Source organism: Melospiza georgiana, chromosome 10 (genome assembly GCF_028018845.1).
Source record: "Melospiza georgiana isolate bMelGeo1 chromosome 10, bMelGeo1.pri, whole genome shotgun sequence".
Classification (NCBI taxonomy): domain Eukaryota; kingdom Metazoa; phylum Chordata; class Aves; order Passeriformes; family Passerellidae; genus Melospiza; species Melospiza georgiana.
The window spans coordinates 4,802,625-4,822,188 of record NC_080439.1 but is presented as its reverse complement, the minus strand read 5'-3'; the positions used below and the strand labels follow the sequence as shown (position 1 = coordinate 4,822,188).

The following is a 19,564-nucleotide window of genomic DNA, read 5'->3' as shown; positions in this document are numbered from 1 at the left end:
CCTCCCTGTCAGTAACTTGCAAAGGCACTGAAGTTGCTGTTTCACAACCAGATGCTAAAAAAGAGTTCTCTAAAGAACCATCCCTTGCTTGTGGACACTTTAGAAGTTTTAAGTGATAGAAACTAAAGAGCACCTCTTCCACTGGTGGTAAATGTTTCTTAAGAATGCACATTGTAAAAAAGAAAATAAAGTTATGTACACAGCTGAGCACTCTTTGGGTATTCACTGCCAACAGCTCTTGGGCAATCCTAACAACCCTTCTGTCTGCACATCACCTCACTGTCTTCCCTACCCTGAATTTAAATAAAATCTGCATATCTATCAGCAATCAGCAGAACAGAAGCACTGGCAAACACGATGAGCTCTACAGCAGCCTCACTGCTCAAATAAAGATGGCAATTTCACTCTCCATTCTCCTGTTTCAGCTGATGACAGTGAGTTCAAAGGTCTGATGTTAAAAATGCACATCTACCTCATGGCGCTCACAGCCAAGCCAGAGGTGCTTCCCCAGGCCCCCTCTGAACCTCTGTGAAAGGTTTCACATGGGACAAGGATCTGTGCTCCCTGCAGATGTCCTTTGCACAGCTGGCTGCTGGCAGGGGTAACAGCAGCACATTTTTACACCTGTTTTTGGTGTGGGAAGCTGAGGTGGAAGGAAGTGTGTGAGGGGCTGACCCACGGTCCCAGCCTGTTCACCAAAGGGCAGCTCAGGCCACAGCTTTGGATGGGATTTCTCACCCTGCCCTGCACCCCCTCAGCTCTGGAGGAGGCCAGCAAAACCCTCTCTGTGACCACACTACAAACCTGTCTGCGAAACTGAATTTTTCTTTCAAACACAGTGAAAAGAAGTGGGAGCTGTAAATGGATATTGCCAGTGGGATGGTCAAACCACCAGTTCAGGGAAGCTGCTGGTGATTTCTCTCCCTGGCTCCAGGTGAGACCTCCCAGAGGCACAGGCTCTCCTGGTGCTTGGAAAACACTTCAAGACGTAGCAGAAACTGAAAGCAGGTTCAACTGAGGTTCTGGGGGCAACTCCCTTCAGAGAACCTTGAATCTAAACATTGGGCTTCTAGTAACAAAGAAAATGAAAACAAAAACAGTGAGAATCTCACAATAAGCATTGTGTTTCTCATCAAGAGTATTTTCCTCCCCAAAATGAGTGTTACACAACAGGTAGGATTTTCACCACTAATCTCTTTGACAGGAAAGTTTCAGCAGCCTGAAAAACACTCATTAAAAATTTATGGCAGGGGTCATGAGAAAGCCATTCATCGACTCTTTCCCTGCAAACTATCAACTTAAAAGAAGCCAGTGCCTGAAGATGAGCCAGATCCAACCTCTGCACTGACAAAAACACTATGGATGGGCAGCTGAGCCCTCCTCATGGAAGGGTCATCCTCACCCTGGCAATGGCTCCTACCCCTCCTTGCACTGCCCTGGGCTCTCTACTGAGCCAGTCCTTGCTGCCAGCCCAGAAGAGAACTTTCAGGTGTTTTGTGGGAATAATGAGCTGTACTGGCTCTGATGAGCACCAGAGCTGATCCAAGGTAAGCAGCAAGAGTTCCATGGAGTCAGGAACAACTTGGGAAGGAGGCAGAAGTGGAGCTTTTTTCCTTTGAGAAGGGGTGAGCACACCTAACACCTCACTGCATCTCCCAGTCATCTCTACCCATCTGTGCTTTGCCTGGACAGATGGGCATCAGATCCTACCCAATTATCACATCCTGCTTCTGCCACTGACACCAACAACACCAGCAGAGGGGGGAAAGTTATTTTTGTGAAGCCATATCATCATCTCCTGGTGTTCTCCTTTCACAAGTCTGCATCTGCATCATTAAGGTCCATTTTTTAAAATGAAGCCCTTGAGTCACACACCAGAACAACCTCTGTGCTGGGAATGGCTCTCTGCTGCCAGTGTGATATTTCTTCTTTAGGTGATTAAGGACCTAATTGTCCCAAATATGTTACTGGACAGGTGCCTCAGAGAAGACAAGGAGATAAAGTTCACCTGCCTCCACAAGTCATAAAAAAGGGCATATTATTTTAAGACAAGGCAAGTCCCATGGTAATTATTTTAATTAAGTCAGTTATGGAGGTATTTTTACAATCTAACTGTGCTGAAGAACTATTTTAGTGGCTGATTGCAGTCATCAATTATTTTTCAAGTGCCCTTTGGTGATAATTCTTCCTAGTTATACAGAAATTACTTTTGCATTAATTATTTTAATGTAAACATTCTGTTGCAATAGTTCCAATTTTTTCTTATCCCAAACCCCACAAATCCTTAACCAGTATATACCCAAATTCCAGATTTATCCAGGATATTACAGAAGTGCAAAATCTTACCCAGTCAGGTAATATTGGGATGAAACATAGACCACAAGTTGTACTCCTGCATATCTATTTATGTCCATGCAGCTTTAATAAGGGCCCAAACATCTTCCCCAGCCTTTTCCAAGGCAATCTCATGCGCTGATTCTGCCAAAACAAGTTTCCATCACTCATCATTTAAAAGTTTTGAAATTATTTTGCTATTGCAAAATACTTTACAGGCAAGTCTGGATTACTTTAATATCTGGGCTTATGTTTTGAACCCCCAGCACATACTTTTGATCTATTTCCAGTCTTTCCTCCTTCACCATAAAATCTGATATTTTTTTTTCTCTTTTTCTTATTACATCTACAAATCTTTATAAAATGAAAAAAGGTCACCTATATCAAGACGATGTCATCACATGGACATTTTCTTTGGCAGAAAAACTGGTCCAAGTGTTTCCTTCCATTCTTCTCTGCCCTTATGCAGTTTGTTGTGATTTTACCTGTGTCCCTGTGTTAGGTTTGCTGTTGCTGCTGTGAAAAAACTCCTAGAAAAGTCAGAATGAATACAAACCTTTTAAAAAGTGGGGTTGGGGGTTTTACCCTTCCTCTGTGACCTATCTGCACAACGGCCCCACTGATCACTGTCCTGATCCAGCACGGCACAGGAAGAGCAGGCCATGCTCTGCAAAGGACACCTTGGGACATGTGGCTGCAGGAGGCTCTGGGGGGCTCAAGGCTTGCCTGAATTTGGGGATTTGCAAAGCCTCAGACCCACTGCAGGAGCCTTGAGCTCACCCTTGGTGCCTCCTCTCCCTCCCTGCAAGGACCCGGTGTCTCCTTTCCCCAGTTCAGAAACTGCAGCTCCAACAAGGAGAGTGCACAATTTGAGGGGCTTGTGTTTCCAGCTGTAGGAGGATCCACCTGGAATCCCCATCCAAAGTGAAAGGGATTCCTGAATCCTGTGCACTCTGCTCTGAGGGGCCACCTGGAACAAAGAAGGATGATACTTTGCTAAGTTTCAAAGCACCCCTGTGCAATCTCATTCCTTCCAAGTGTTGACATCTTTTATTTTCAGATGGCCTTTGTTTGCATTGCCTGATTCCCCTTTCTGGTTAATGGATTACTTAAAAACTCTGTGACCAGAGCACCACCACCATTGTGACAGACAAACAAGAGTAATGACTGAACAAAGCTGGAAACAAATTGGGAATGTTTTGACTGCTAAGATATGAAAAAGTCTCCAGGGTTTGTTTGGTGGAGTACTCCTGGATTAAGTTACATCTCAGGGCTAGCTAAAAATTAATGGAAAAAGACAAGTGGTTACCCAGAATAAGCAAATTGATTGCTGTGTAGCAATCACTAACTCTTAAACCAGTGGGGTTTTTTTTAAAAAAATTGTTATGTTCTCTTCTTCAAGATTTTTTGCATTAGATATTTATTGTCAGGAGCTTTTTTCAACTTCCTTCCCAAGTAAATAAGGAAATCCTGCTTCAAAGAGCCCAGGGAAGTGTTTGTTATATGAGTTTTATTCCCAGACATTCAAGTTCTTGTTTTGCCAATCAATGTTAGCTTAAGTTGAAAATCACTGAGAAAAGGCAAAAAAATCTTGGTCCAAGAGTAAATATACTGCAGCTCGATGAAGTACACTGCCGTTTGCTTTTAGTTAAAGATTGTTATAGTTATAAATGTCTTTTTTCAGTTAAATATTACACAACTTTGGAGTAGGAATGATGAAACTGAAATGCTTACAGACCCAGGAGACTGCTTTGCTTTCAATTCTTCCTTGAGTTCTTTCTGTTTACTGAGTTTCAGTGCTGTAGAAGCACAAGAAAACATCTTGCATCTGGCAAAATTTGCCATCTGTTGTCAGCTCCAGATCAATTCAGTCTCTGTTCCTGTGGCAAATGGACCCAGAGCTGTTTCAATGCTCTCTCTGGCAGTAGCTATGGGGAATTTCTGCTCCCTGGCCTATAAGCACCCATTTTCAGGACAGAAGGCAAATGCCTTCACAGTTAGGTGTCACTGAAAATACCAGCTGCTCACCAAAGATGCACATACACAAAATTCTAATATAATGCCTGCAATTGACATTTATACAGTACTTTTTTAACATAAAGCTCATGGATTGTTTATCACCACCCTGGTGTGATTGGTATATTCACCACAGCCAAGGCTTCCTTCCAGCTTTGCTCCAACTGACTGATAACCCAGCAATCCACCAGTAATTCAAGTTTCCCCTGTCTTGCAGGGGCTCCACTGACTTGTGTTTCCCACTCACAAGCCTCTGGAGAGTCCAGCCTTGTAGCCTAGATGAAGATGTGTGACAGTTGTGTGACTAATGTTTTGCTGAGAAGAAGCCTCAAAAGAAGGCAATTTCTCTTCATACACTGAGATCTGGCACCCTAAAGAGAAATATTTGTCTTCCATTTTCAGTGGAGTTTAAAAGCACCTACCTATGGTAAAGAAAATCAAATTTCATGCTTCAAGGCTTAAGTTGATTGCATAGCAAGGCTTTGCTGCGTGCCAGGGACAATTCTTCCTCTCTGAAATGATGTGGAAGCAGATGGATGTGCTATGGATCTCCTCCCAGCTCCCTCCAGAGCTCAGACTGCATGCAATGAACCTATTTCAACATTATTACTTTGTTAGTGTAACACAGAAAAACACTTAAGAGCATCCATAAACATCCCCTTTGCTGCCCTGGCCAGGGAGCATCCTCTAGTGCTTCACACACGACTGGCTGTGTGAATAGGGAGCAGCCACAAGGCCAGGTCCAGCTTTGGAATCTGCAGTTGAAAGGAGTTGCTGCTACTTCAGGGATCTCTGGGGAATACAGGAAAGCAGAGCCATGTATCCCTTACAGTGAGCACATATATTACTGCAATTATAAAGTTGTTTCAATTATTCCAAAATGACGTATTTAGAAACTTTTCTTTAACCGAAATCTTTCACTCTAAGACAAACAGAAACGTTGAAATGTCAGACCTTTCTGTCAAACAGAAACTCTCTGTTGTGGCATTCCATATCATGGTTAAAGCAATGACACAGAAATGATTTGTGTTAAAAAATCCCCACTGTGAGAAGGAATCTTGAGTCAGGGCACCTTAATGAAACCAACTGTGTTCATTCAGTGAGTAACACATGGGTGATTTCCTGGCATGTGCCCTGTGACAATCCTGGTGCTTGAGAGCTAAAATACTAGTTTTAGGACAAGGGGGAATGGCTTTAAACTCAAAGAGGACAGAATTAGATGGGATATTGGGAAGAAATTATTCTCTGTGAGGGTGGAGAGGCCCTGGCACAGGGTGCCCAGAGAAGCTGAGCCTGCCCCATCCCTGGAAGTGTCCAAGGCCAGGTTGGATGGGGCTTGGAGTAACCTGGGCTAGTGGAAGGTGTCCCTGTCCATGGCAGGGGTTGGAATTGGATGAGGTTTATGGTCCTTTCCAACCCAAATCATTCAGTGATTTTATGATACAAAATCTCTCAAAGAGCAATTTCATAATGAGCACACTGAAAGGACAATGTATTTTGGAAGTGCCCCTATATAACTGACAAAAGTTAAGAACAAGCTTAAAATATATACAGTATATTAAGAGGCAAAAGGTATTTATTTCTAGTCAAGTATTTTCTTATCCAAATGGAGAGATCCAAAGCTAGATCTGGAGTGCTGTTTCTACAGCACTTTTGGACATGACTGTGGCATGTCCATGCAAGATATTGCCTGTTCTTTTAATCAAATCCACTGCTTGGGGCATTAAAAGAGAGATGTCAGGTCTGACTAATTTAATTCATAGGTGTGTTTTGGGCCAGCCAAACCACTGCAGTTGTTTGTGTAACACCACAGGCCAAAAGGGTATTGCAGTGATAAATAGATCCTGATCCCATGGCAGTACAAATCACAATGAACTCATGGATTTGAGATGGCTTACAACTGACAGTAAAAGATGAGGTTGGAATCTGGCACAGGGACCACAAAAGAATGAACAAACTACAGGAGCCAGATGTGATCTGTCTAGCACATGTGCAGGGCTCAGGAGCACACTGCAAGGTTAACCCTGTGCTGCCTGCTTGACTGGGGGGCTCGGCAGGCTGAGGATTTTCATGACCTGAAGCTGAGCTTTGCAGTGTCCCAGAGATGAACTGGGAGGCTGCAGAGGTGGGCAGGGACTTCCCCTTCCCTTCAGGAAGGAGAGGAGACAGGAATTTCCCACTGTGCTCTCAGAGCCAAACATTCAGCGGGAGCTGATAGCTGAAGTAACAAAGCCCATAACAAGAGCAGCATTCAGGTGGCTGCTGGGGAGGAACAGCTTAATTCCCCCTCTGCAGCTACAGCACTGTAATTACATGCTGTGGTGAAAAACACAGCCCCTTTGCTGCTCAGCAGAGAAATCAAAGTCCAGAACTGCTACGTACCAGAAAGTCAGCTCTGCTTTGTCTGCCTTGGAAAACATCCTCTCTGAAAACATCTTCATCACCCCCATCCCTGCAGTCACTGAGGAATGAGAACTGAAGGACTTTTCCAAGTCACTCTTCCTTCATTTTTGCACATTTCCAGAGGCATTTTACATTGCCACTGGTCACACTGCTGGGGACACGTGTGGCGGGTCCCCTGCCAGGCGTTTCCTTGGCATGCCAAGTGACACATCCTAAGTCCACAGAACAGATTAAGGTTTATCTCTAATTAAATGGCTCACCAAGTAAGCTTTAACAGGATGAAGGAGCCAGGAAATATCAGAGGTTTTGTTGGGGAGATGCCCTGGTCTAGCACTACACAAATACACATGACTTGGTTCTGTTGAAAAGCATGATAACATCCTTCCTTCCCACTGGAGTCAATGCCCCAGCTATACTGTGGCAAAATTTCATCAAAACACTCATTTTCAGCTCTTGGAGCCTTTAAAACAAATTATTTTCAGTATAAATTTAAAATTATTAGAGACAAAAATTAATTTTGGAAGTGAGCATTGAAAGTAGCAAAGATTTTCCAGTGCATTCAATGCTGGAAGTGGTTGGAGTTTCACTTTTGGAATGTCCTTTGTCAGTGTGGAAAAAAACCTGTTTGACATTGCATAATGAAATTTTCAGATCTTAAATCTTCAGAAAGATAGTGAACTCATAATTTTTTGAAGAGATGGATTTGAATGTGCTCTTCCCATTGCTCTTTTCAAATCATACTTCATTTATTTTGCCTTGCAAGATTGGCACTAATTAAATAAGTATTAAATCAGAAATACCCATGGAGGATTTAAAATGATAGGTCAGAGGGACACACACTATGCCTGATAGAGGGCAACAAAAGGAATATATGGGTCTTGAAAAAATCTTTCCTCAGTTGGTATGTTAACCTATAAAATATTTCTGTTAAAAAGAGAAAGCCATGAAGAGGCTGGAAAAATACAGAATTCAAACCAGCTCCTGATTGTGAACAAGAATGCCCTGTAGTGCCCTGGCTCTCTTTCACTTTTGTTTCTATTCTTTTTGAAAGGAAACTCCTTCAAATCAGATAGGACCTCCCTAAACAACTAGAATAAATAGGCACAAAAACTCCCTTCAGCAGGCAGGGGTCATCATCCAAGTTAGTTTGCCACTTTTAAACTGATTGTACTTACCTTGCCACTTTTGAACTGGTTCTAGTTAGCTTGACACTTTTGAACTGGTTCTTCACTCACGACTCTCAGGTGAAATTTCATTCTTAGGAATTTATGAACCCTGATAAAGCAGAAGGAGTCCAAAGTGTCACAATGACTTTCCTGAGAAGTCATAGGAGGGGACCATGAGCTCACTTTTGAAGGATGTTAATCTTCTCCATCTGACATGTGTGTTGGAATTACCCAGATCTGAACTGTTTTGGCACACAGTTTGAATGTCTCAAAGAGCCAGACAAATAAACTGTTTGCTGCCATGTCGAACAGGGATTGGAGGGTTATTTTGCTACATTATGATGGAAGAAAAAACAATTTTCCTCTAAATGCTTGAATACAATGCAGTTACACTCTCTAAAGATGATCTCAATAGTCAGGGGAGATTAGGAGATCTTTTAATTTTCCCCTGTAATTAATTATACTGGGATCTCCCACCTGCATCCTGGCATTCAGGTGTTGAACAGGAGCCAAAATTTCATCACATCCTGCAGCCAACAGCCTAGAAATTACTGACTCAAATATCTGCACTTGAATTTGAAATCCCAGTTTTCCATGGCTGCACAGCCAGCAGATTTATTTTTTAAATCTGCTGATTTTAAAGTGTCAGCAGATAATGATGGATTTGCTTACAACCCAGTCTGTGTGAGGTGAAGGTGTCAGAACTGCAGGGAAAGTTAATGGACACACTCTAAAGCAAGGACATGCCTTTGGAAAACATCTATCTGGGCACAACAGTTTGGAGAAAAGCCTGCTAAAAGGAGCCTCAGAGGTTTGAAAACCAACCATCCAAACCCCAAAGTACCATTAGGTAAAGAAAGCTCAGAATGTACCTGATGTCCATGTACTATGGCAATAATCATGCCATGACCAGGGTGTAGAAGCACTGGCAGCACTGGGAAGGAGTTCCTGGCACCAGTTATTGGTCACAAGCACCTTTCTGTGAGGTTCCAGCTCCACAGGATAGGAAACAAGGCAGCTCAGGAAGGACATGGAGCTATTGGAGTGAATCCAGATGATGCTCAGAGGGCTGGATCACCTCTTCCTGTAAAGAAAGGCTGAGAAAATTTGATTTGTTCAGCTAAAGAAGACTCCAGGGTGTCCTCAATGCAGCCTTTCAGTACTTGAAGGGGGCCTTATAAAAAAATATGAGGACAGACTTTTTATCAGGACTTTCTTCAATAGAACAAGGGGTAATGGTTTAAAACTGAATGAGCATTAATCCAGATTAGGTGTAAGAAAGAAGTTATTTTCAATGAAAAGAGTTTTACACTTAGGGTGGAGAAAAACTGGCACAGGTTGCCCAGAGAAGCTGTGGACGCTCCATCCCTGGAAGTGCCCAAAGCCAGGCTGGACAGGGTTTGGAGCAGCCTGGGACAGTGGAAGGTGTCCCTGCCCATGGTGAGGGGTTGGACGAGCTGAACTTTAAGGTCCCTTCCAATCCAAACCAATGTAAGACTCTATAACACAACGTGGACTCAGAAAACTCCGTGCCTCCCTGCGCACATAACCAGAGCCTTAATTTTAGAAAAAAACAGCTTCCACCGTTCTCAGGTGGCAAACTCTCAGAGAGTTTGCTCGGAGATGCTCCAGCAGTGCTGAGAGCGGTGACCGCCCATCCTCGCAGCGATCCCTTCGCACTGCGGGGAGGCGGCACCTGGGAGGACAGCCCGGGAATTCAGGGCGGGAAAGCAGGGAGAGCACGGAGCCAAGGAGGGCAGGGCTGGAATAGAGAGGAGGGAGGGCACGGAGGGAGCCGAGGAGGCGGAACGGAGCGGAGGAGGGCACGGCCGGGGAGGATCCCTCACGGTCCTTCCCGCCGCCCCGCCCGCTCCATGCCCCGGCGGGCGGGTTGAGTGCGGGGCTGCATTCGCCGCGGGACAGCGGCCCTGAGCCCCCGCAGCCCCGGAGCCCCCAGCCCGGCCCAGCCCGGCCCGGCCCTGCCAGCCCCAGGATGCTGCCGGCGGGCGGCCCCAGCCCCGCGCAGACCTGCGGGGCCGTGCTGGTGGCCGCCGTGCTGCTGCAGTCCTTGTGCGTGGCCGTCACCTTCCTGTACTTCACCAGCGAGCTGCGACAGGTCTGTGGGGGCTCGGCGGCGGGGGGAGCCCCGGGACAGGCCGGCTCGCTGGGCGGGGGGATCCCGCAGCACCCCCGGGCCCGGCCGGGCTGAGGCCCCGCGGACAAAGAGCTCCGCTCGCTGCTGCCCTTTGTCTGCAGCGGGGTGTGCGCGGGGAGAGAGCTCAGAGCCGGGGCTGATACGGAGTGCCAGAGTCGAGAAAACAAAGCTCGGCGCTTTGGTAGGAAATGTGTTTCCCATTAGAGCGCGAATTCGCCGCCTCATCACTTTTGCGGTGCGGGCGGGCTGAGTGGGACAGGCGCTGTCTGTCAGCTGCACCGCCGAGGAGGACTCGAGTGCCCCGTGGATGCTTCCCGTAGGATAATACAGGGTTTCAAGGTTGTGACTAATCCTAAAGGAACTGCACCAGACGGCGAACACCGCTGCATTCGCCAGAATAACTTCAAAGAATCCATTGTGTAGTCTAGATTCTTTGGTCTCCTTGCAGCCCCCCTTGAGGCCTGGCAGCTGCTGCTTAACTCTTCCCACTTCTTGGGAAAGATCATTTACACTCCAAGAATGTTGAATTTAGATGATAGTCCAGTGTGTGTGGTCCTGCTTTCAAGGACCCTTTTTACTCAGGGTTTCCTTGAGTGTCTTACCCAAAATTGACTGTCCTGCTGTGCCTGGATGTTGTTACTCCTGGCACACAGGTAAACCTTCCTGCAGGTAAGTGTTCTGTACATCTACAGCTTCAGAAAATATTGCATAAATGTAAGTTACTGTTGTTATAAGCACTCAGGAGTGCATAATTAATTACATTATTAATAATAATGTAGATATGTATATTATGCAATATATGTGTTTATTCCACATTAGCTTAAATAGGTGGAGTCTTCTGAGATGTCAGAATTCTCTGTGAGGCAAAGGGAGTGTTCTGCAATAGGAGCCAATGCTCATACTTTCAAAATGTATAAAACAGATTTTCCTGCTGAATTTGTAGCTGTGGCTGTCCAATGGGGGAGTCACAGAAATGTGCTCATTTTGTGAAATCAGGTTACATGATTGCTAATGAAGAAAAATATATAAAGGCATCCTTCTTTCCTTATGCACACAGTACAGAGTCCCTTGCTAATACACGTGCCGATGTAAGTAATTAGTAACCACACTTATCTTTTCCTTCCTTCTATTCAAACATGTACACCTGGGACACAACCACATCCCAGAGACTTGCCCAAAATACAGCTCACAGTTCCTGAAGAATGGCAAGCCTGCATTTGTTGTGAAGGAATAAACCAGAGATATGCTGGACTGCAAAAAAGGTTGTTGGCTCTGGAGGGGGTACCTTAACAACATATTTCTGCATCTGCTATCTGGTACACAATAAACAGGAAAAAACTCGTCTAGGCACAGCCTGCTACTCCACATCCACGTGGTACATGTGGAATAAATCTCTGTAGATAAACTGCGATTTTTATCTGCACATTTTTCTTCCCTTTTTTTTTTTTTTGTTCACAATACCTGCATTTCTACACCTTCACCAAATCGCTGTGGCTGCACAGACTGCAGGTGTTTCTATCTTTACAAAAAGCATGCTGGTAACTAGCAGGGTTTGTCCACTACAGCTGTAGTAACCTGATTAGGACTAGGAGTATGACATTTGTGTAACTGCTTTGCTTTAAGAGGAAGTACTAGGACAATAAAGTTCTTATGCTTCAGGATGCAGGGCTGCAAGGAAAACAACCTTAGGCTTCCTCCTATTTCAAGTCCAGTAACCACTCCTAACATAGGAGAGAGGCTCTACAAGATAAGATTCCTGCAGGAGTTGTGTCCTCAAAGGGTTCAGTGCTGCAGGTAAACCTCATTTGAGTAAATCTTACAAGAGAAATATCAGTCTCTCGGTTCCATCATGTGTTGCTGCAAGGTTGCATTCCCTGAGGTTTCAAACTGCACACAAAGAAAGGTTCCAGTGCCAGGAGAGTGAAGCTGTTTTGAGGAAAAGTGAGCAGGTGAGGTGGAGGCAGAGGCACAGGGCTGTTTGCTCCCAGATGGGAGGGCAGAGCTGGGAGCTGAGCTGTGTCAAGCCTGCAAGAGAATAAACAGTAACCTCACAACTTGCTTTTTATCTTAAACTCGTCAAACTACTTTTTTATAGAAGCTCATTGTGTAGTTAAATGGGTCAGAGCCAGTAGTTTTACCTTAATGAGCACGTATTATTAATGACTCGGAGTTCTTGAAACCTGATTTAGAAATACCACTGCACTCCTTGGCAAGGACACAGAAACCCTCACAAACACTTTTCCTTCTGCTGCCTCCAAAATACATCACTTCAAGTACTAGCTGAAGCTCAGTGGAATCTGCTGCTGCAAACTGAAGGTGGGACTTGAAGGGGGTGAAATCTCCTGCCCCTGTAGCAGGAAATCTGTCCTAAACACCTTTGTTTTCTAACAGCCAGGAAAGGCATGGAGAGTGAAGGAGAAAATTCACCTGTTGCTTTCAATGCCCCAGTCTCAAGGACAGCTAAAAACTGGTGCTTGTAGGAAAAAATGCATCTGTTTAGCAAAGCAAACCAAGCTTCTTTAGCACAACAAAAGAGTGAAATTTAAATGCTGCTGCCAGGATTCCATCTGAATGCTTTGCATGTTTCTTGCTGTTCCCTCCGGAGTGCTTTGCTGGCTGCACAAAGCTGCCCAGTGTGTGGCTGCTGCAGCAGGAGCCCAGGTCAGAGCAAACAAGGGCTGCTCTCAGGTCCTGTGCTCCCACACTAACCAACAGCGCCAGCTGGAGTCGCATCTGCACGGAGCTCTGAGAGATTTCCACCAGGAAAACCCTCCCAGTCACATTCCCTTGGAGCCAAAAGGAGTTTTGCCAGTCTCTTCAGTCTTGCAGAAAACAAAAATGTTTTCTCCATGACTAGAGGATACAGAAATTTGATATTTTCATGTCAAAAACATCTAGCATTATAATTTTATTTGGACTCAAATGTCATCTCAATTGTCTGGATTATCAGGATAAATGGTGTTAGGAGAGAGCCTAATCTGGATATGGGGAGGATAAGGTACAGATAAATATAACAGCAAAGGTCTGTATTATAAATGCAGTTGCCAGAAAATACTGGTTTAAGTTCTAGTATTTGATTTGATCATCAATAATCTGTCTAATATTGAATTTCATCCTCAATAATCTGTCTAAAGAAATGTTTCTAATGCAGAACTAGAGAATCTAAAGACTTTCCAACATCAAGGATTTGGGTGTTGAATTTTCACAAAACCTATTAAGTTGAATATTGGCTACTGCATTTATGTCCATGCAGATAATGCAGGCATATTTTTGCATGTGAGGTATGCTCTCATATTTAAATATGTCAGATCAGGATGAATTAAATCCTCTTGTTCATATACTTCAGAGAAAAGATAAGTGTGTTTCTTAGCAGTTAGTGAATGTAGTGACATACCAGAGCTGCAAACAGCTGGATGAACAGTGCTGGCTTTTCCCTGTGCTGCAGCTGCAGGACTCGTACTCGAGGAGCGGCATCGCCTGTCTCACCGAGGAGGAGATCAGCAACTCCCTCCAAAACCTGGAGCTCATCGAGGGGGAGGACAGAGAAGCTGATCCCTGCTGGAAAGTCAAGTGGCACCTGGGAAAGTTAATTAAAAAGGTATTTGGGAGCAGTGTGCTTGGTGTTGTTACAGCTGAAGGAACCCTAATAGCAGAATAAAGGAAGCTCAGATTGTTTTATTGCAAAGCAATGGTCAGGCCACAGCTCCAGCTGCAGTGCTTGCACTGAAGCAAAGGGAAAAACAACCCATAAAAACAACCCATAGCATTCAGGAAATACTAAAGCAAAGACTATCAGCTTTTACTAAGCAAATTCCAGTGATGGGTTGGCTTATCTGAAATACCTCAGGGTAAAGGGTTTCTGCCTGACCATACAGTCATGGTGCTATTAGAGCTGTCACTGCCTCTTTGAAAAAACAAGGAGGCTGGGGAGAGCAAATGAGGTTAAATGTAACACAGGGAGAGGTACAAAGGTGCCTAAGGAGTGTCCAGTCACAAGCTGTGTGATGCAGTGCTGGAGGAAAGAGCAAGTGGGCACACAGCATCAGGCACAGCACCTTCCCAAAGAGCACCTCCTGAGTGACTTACACACCATACACATCATTTTGGCTACAGAGGACAAAGTCAGTCTGGCTGAAAAATCACAGGGGCTAAAATCCTCTGGAATGGCTTTCAAAATCCCATCTCCAGCACATAAACAAGGCCATCCACAGAAATTATCTCCTGGCTGAAATTTCCTGGCAAAAACAGATCTTGCAGTCCAAACCAGATTGTCTATTTGTATGCAGAGATCTCAGCTCCTTTGGTGGAAGCTCTGCCAGTGAAGTCCCTAAACTCCTGCACAGAGAAAGCATTGTTTTAGTTGGTGGATGTTTACATATCTAGTATACCTACTAGCTCCCTGATTGCTTAGAAAAAAGTAGGCTGGGTGCCAGAAATAAGTTACAGAAATAAGTTACAGAAATAATTATGCTAATACTACTATTACTATCAGGATAGATGGATAAATAAAAATGTGGCAGGACAAAAGCCACCAACTATTGGCAATACAGGCTTTATTAGCCACCCAGGTAAGGCATCACCACACTTGCTGCTGCTCCATCACTGTCCATACCAAACTGGTTTGTTTCAGCAGTCAGCAAACAGTTATGAAGAAGGGGAATGCACAAAGTAAAATATGCTGGATTAAGATCTTAGATAGGTAGAAGTATAAAAATAAATTAAATTTAATTGCTGAGATCTAAGACCATATAGTTCACAGTGCCAAGTATTCTGCAAATGGAAACTGGTGCTTGGACACTTCTCTTATTTGAGAGAAGCATGAAATTCAGATTTTTCAATAGACTTATGCCTGAGCTCTTGAAAATGTTTTCCTACGCCTTTCATCACCTATTACAGCATTAATTATTATTAATATTATTATTATTAATTATTATTATTATTAATAGGTGTTTTTTCCCCCCCTGTTTTCTTGTTGATCAAATTCAGAATCCCCTTTATTCATGAGTAAAAAATGGTGTGTCTTTTTCCTGCCCCTGTCAGCCCCAGCTGACAAGCTAATTCATTTTTATTGTGTTTGTTGGCAGATGATGTCAAGAAGCTACGAGGAAAACATATCTGCAATCAACGGTATTGTAATAATTTTATTATCTGTGGTAAAAAGGAGCTGCTAGGGGCACTTGATGTGTAATGACTTGATGTTTTTAAAGTGCAGAAAACTGGCATCAAATCTTTGTATGATCTAAGATCTTGCACTGGCATCAAGTCATCAAAAAATGATTACTTATTACTAGAAGGTAAATTTTTTCAGGAGCCAGAATTACTGTCAAGTGGTTAGAGCAAGGTAACCAAGGTGAATGCAGAGGACTCAGCCTCTGGATCTCAGTCCCATGTGTATGGGGGATGTTTAAAAAGCCCTCCCCAGGAACATGCAGCACAGAACTGCAGAGATCAGTTAAGGGATGGCTCTGCTGAAGCTCACACTAAAGATGCTGAGTGAAAGCATTACAGCGTCCAAATGGAAATTCACAGGGAGATTGGGAATATTTAACCATAAAATTGAGTACTGTGGGTTATTTTGTCAGTAACTTGAAGGCAGAGGGAGGAGAAAAAGAATAAAGAGGCACGTGAAGACATTTTTATGAGCAAGTGTAAAAGTGTGACCCTTATTAGCCAACAATCAGATACGATTCAGTCAATTAAAAAGTGACATAGCTATTCCTAAAAATCAACTCAGGTGGAACAGATGTGCCTTGTAAAGTCATTGCTTCTGAGGTAGGGTTTCTTTTTCCCTTCAGTTGAGAAGACTCTGACCCTGCCCCACTCGGAGGGGCAGCAGCCGCGCGGTCCCGTCCGCCGCATCGCGGCGCACCTGACGGCCAGCAGCAGCAGGAGGAGCTCCCTGTCCCCACGCAGTAAGGAGAAGCCTTTAACCACAGTTAAAGACCACAAAATTAATTAAATTACTCTCCCATTGCTAGCCTCAAACCACCTTTTAATACTTGTATTGGGTTAGTAGTAGGAAAAAAATTGTCTTGTCCCAAACATTGGGTTTTTCCTGCTAATTCCCACCAAAGAGAGAGAAAGCCCATTTCCTCTGGGTACCTCCCTAGCTCTTCTTTTGGAACCCTCATTAGGAGGAAAAAGAACTTTAGATGTCCTTCCTAGTGTTATTTAGATGTCCTTCCTAGTGTTAAGTTTCCCTGTTTTCTTTCATTTCCTTCTGTTGGTTGTGCGAGTCCCAGCTGCTATGGTGACAGACCTATTAGAAATGTGAGACAGACAGGAGAGACTTGACATTCAGGCCATGCTAATTGAGGGGCTTGCTCAGCTTTCTGCAGCTTCAGAGGGTATCAGACACTAATGGATATTTTAACTTTGTTACTAAGTAAAAACATAATTTCCCCCCCTTATTTGGGAGCACAAATATTAAAAATAAAGGCAGTTCTTGTTAATTCCCACATTAAGCTTACTTATGGACCATCAGATTATTGTGAGAATGGACCTATGAACTGCTGGGAAGAGCAGGTTTCCTTATTTTGTTATTAAAAACCAGGCTCCTCAGCAGCAGACACTTGGCTTCACTACCCGTTTTTAAAGTTAACATTTCTTTCTCTCTTTTTTTTTTCCCAAGTAAATCCCTTGCCCAGAAGAGGAATTGGACACAAAATAAACAACTGGGAACCATCAAGAAAAGGCCACTCCTTCCTTTACAACGTGGAGCTGAGAAATGGGGAGTTAGTGATACCCCAGACAGGCTTTTACTACATCTACTCACAAATTTACTTTCGCTTCCGTGAAGACGAGAACGAGGACTCAGAATTGTTGGGACAAATCAGAAACCCCAAACAGCTTGTCCAGTATGTTTACAAACTGACTAATTACCCTGAGCCCATTTTGCTCATGAAGAGTGCAAGGACAAGCTGCTGGTCTAAAAAGGCAGAATATGGACTTTATTCCATCTATCAAGGTGGTGTGTTCCAGCTGAAGAGAGAGGACAGGATTTTTGTCTCTGTCAGCAACAGTGACATAGTTGACATGGACAAAGAAGCAAGTTTTTTTGGAGCCTTTATGATCAGTTAGAACATGAAAGTCATGATCCCAAATGGCCCAGTGTTTTCTAGTCAGGACAGCTTAAATTCCTATAAAATAAGGGATCACAAGCAAAAGCTGCATCAATACCACAAAGAGCAGACTGCCCTTTCTCAGCTCACTCACCGCGTGCCGAGTTCTGTCCCAGCAGCCCGGAAGAGCAGCAGCAGCTGGCTGTGAGTGGCAATGCTCTGTGCAGGCACAGGCAGCCAGGCTGGGAATGTGGCAGGGATTCACAGCCCTCAGGTGATTCCTTGGCCAGAGCCCTGGGCAGGTAAGGGCTCACCAGCAGCAGGGATGCTCCAGGCTGGCTCGGCTGTGGCACCAGGGATGGTGGATGCTCCACGTCTGGTTCCTCAAGGCTGAGACTGCACATCAAATTCTATTTGTGCTCTCCTTTGGACCCTGTCTTGAATATATCAGGAACCTTTGTACATACTGTACCCAAGTGCCTGTGGAATTTCTCCTGATTTTTTTTGAACAGGAGTTTTGCAGAAGCTGCACATCTTCATCTCTTCTAACAAAGCACTTAAGCACCTAATTAATTTTAAGCACACAAACAGTCTGACTACACCAGGGTATCCACATGCTTGAAATTAAGTATGTGCTTAAGCATTCTCCAGGATCATGTCTTGAGTAAACACATTTGTCTTGTGCAGGATATTGTACATAAGAACAGCTGCTGGAATGGCACTGAAGAGCTTTTGAAATCAATCTGTGTTTTGATCAACATTTTGTAACAGTGCCTATTTACTTAATTACTCTGCTGCAGACATCTCACCAGGCTCCCAATAAGTTCAGTAATGCAGTTGCTGTTACAGTTGTTGACAGCAAGAACTGGATCTAGAAAAAAAAAAAAGGTGGGTTTCTGTAAATACTGAATTCTGTGAGAAATTTGCAGCAATTTAGGCATGACAAGATTCTTCCATGTTTATTTGTACTGGTCTGTATTTGGTAGGATGTAATGTAGAATAACACGCCTCAATGACTAACATTTGGAGGAGAACGGGCACAACTATCTGTACTTACAAATATGCTGCTTCTTTAGATAATGCTGTAATTATTTGATTTTTTTTTTTTTAGGAATGGGAGGAAAATTCTCACAACGTTTTTTATAAAATACTTTTTTTTAAAAAAAATGAACAGTATATTTTTTAACTCAGTGAAAATGACTATTTTGTATTAAAAGGATTTGAAAGTTTAGACTGTTTGGGCTCAATGCACAGTAAAAGTCAGGTAGTGTAAATCAGCACATCTGTAGCATTGTCAGTGGAGGAATAGCAAATTGCACCATGAATGCATTTTGCCCAGATTTGCAGGAAACAGTGGGAAAGGTGGAAAAATAAAATTGGAGGGAAAGGAAGACAGTTCTGTCTGGCTGTCTTTTTTTTTTTTTGATACACTGGGGTTGCCGTGGGAACCCTCCCATTCACCTGCATGCTGTAATTAAAGCACAGCAGCCCCTGCACACGGGCCTCAGCAGTAAACAGGCATGGTTCATCCTCCTGCCCATCAGCAGCAGGGGATTAACAGACACAGCCCATCTTTATCTGGCCGTTCAGACAAGCACCTTGGCTCACTCAAACACTGTGTTGGAGCAGCAAGAGAGGAATTTCAGGAATACCTTTCTTTTGGCGGGTTAGAGCCAAGAAACACACCAGAGTAAGCTGAAAATGATGAGGTTTAACTTCTGCCTGCTGTTTGACAGTGTCACACGTGCTGGGTTCAGTGGCAATCAAATATGTGAAACTCTTCACCGTTTACTGGAACACTTTGGTTTTCTTCCTTCTCAAATCATCTGTTTTGACAGAGAACAGAAAACATTTCTACAGTTTTCTCTCTGATTTCAGTATTGAAATCAGAAATTCTCTCCCAGCCAGAAGGGCTGGAGAACAGAGCCATTCCCTGCATACCTGTATGTCTGTTACCTTGCAGAAATGACTTTTGTAGGTTCTCCTTGCAGATGGACTGGGCTTGGTGCTTTCAGCACAGGACTGACCCCTGCTATCAGATTTCATCACTGCATGCAGAGCACATTGCAACAGGAATCACACCAAATTGTAATTTTCTGAGTGATCTGAAGGCATGTTTGCCAGATGTTACCTTGGGGGAAGATTATCAAGGGACATCAGACAGGACACCTTTAAAGAAGAATGGAAAAATATAGCAAGTTCTGTTTGTGCTGTGTCCTGACTCACACTTTTCATCTCACTTTATGCTGAATGACATATGTAGCAAATTTTTATAGATTGCATTAATATGTGAATATTGTAATTTTTTCTACACGACTTTTATATAAAACGTTTTTACTAAATAGTTATTTAGTCTCACAGTGATTATTGGTGTCATCCTATGGCTTCCATGACAACCCTGTCTTAGATCATTTCCCTGACATTGATTG

General features: G+C 43.7%; 1 protein-coding gene across 1 annotated transcript; it reads left to right on the top strand.

Moving 5' to 3' along the window:
- Positions 1-9,912: 9,912 nt before the first annotated feature.
- Positions 9,913-19,477, top strand: TNFSF10 (TNF superfamily member 10). The gene is made up of 5 exons (XM_058031105.1): positions 9,913-10,035; positions 13,520-13,672; positions 15,159-15,201; positions 15,870-15,986; positions 16,706-19,477. Exons 1-5 carry the CDS (start codon positions 9,913-9,915, stop codon positions 17,152-17,154), a joined length of 885 nt encoding a protein of 294 aa, XP_057887088.1. The 3' UTR covers positions 17,155-19,477.
- The last annotated feature ends 87 nt before the right edge of the window (positions 19,478-19,564 follow it).

Bases quoted from the DNA above. Each gene is read 5' to 3' on its own strand.
- TNFSF10 (XM_058031105.1), top strand. From the start codon at position 9,913: ATGCTGCCGGCGGGCGGCCCCAGCCCCGCGCAGACCTGCGGGGCCGTG. The intron at 10,036-13,519 runs GTCTGTGGGGGC...CCTGTGCTGCAG, and splicing joins TCACCAGCGAGCTGCGACAG to CTGCAGGACTCGTACTCGAG. The intron at 15,987-16,705 runs GTAAGGAGAAGC...TTTTTTCCCAAG, and splicing joins GAGCTCCCTGTCCCCACGCA to TAAATCCCTTGCCCAGAAGA.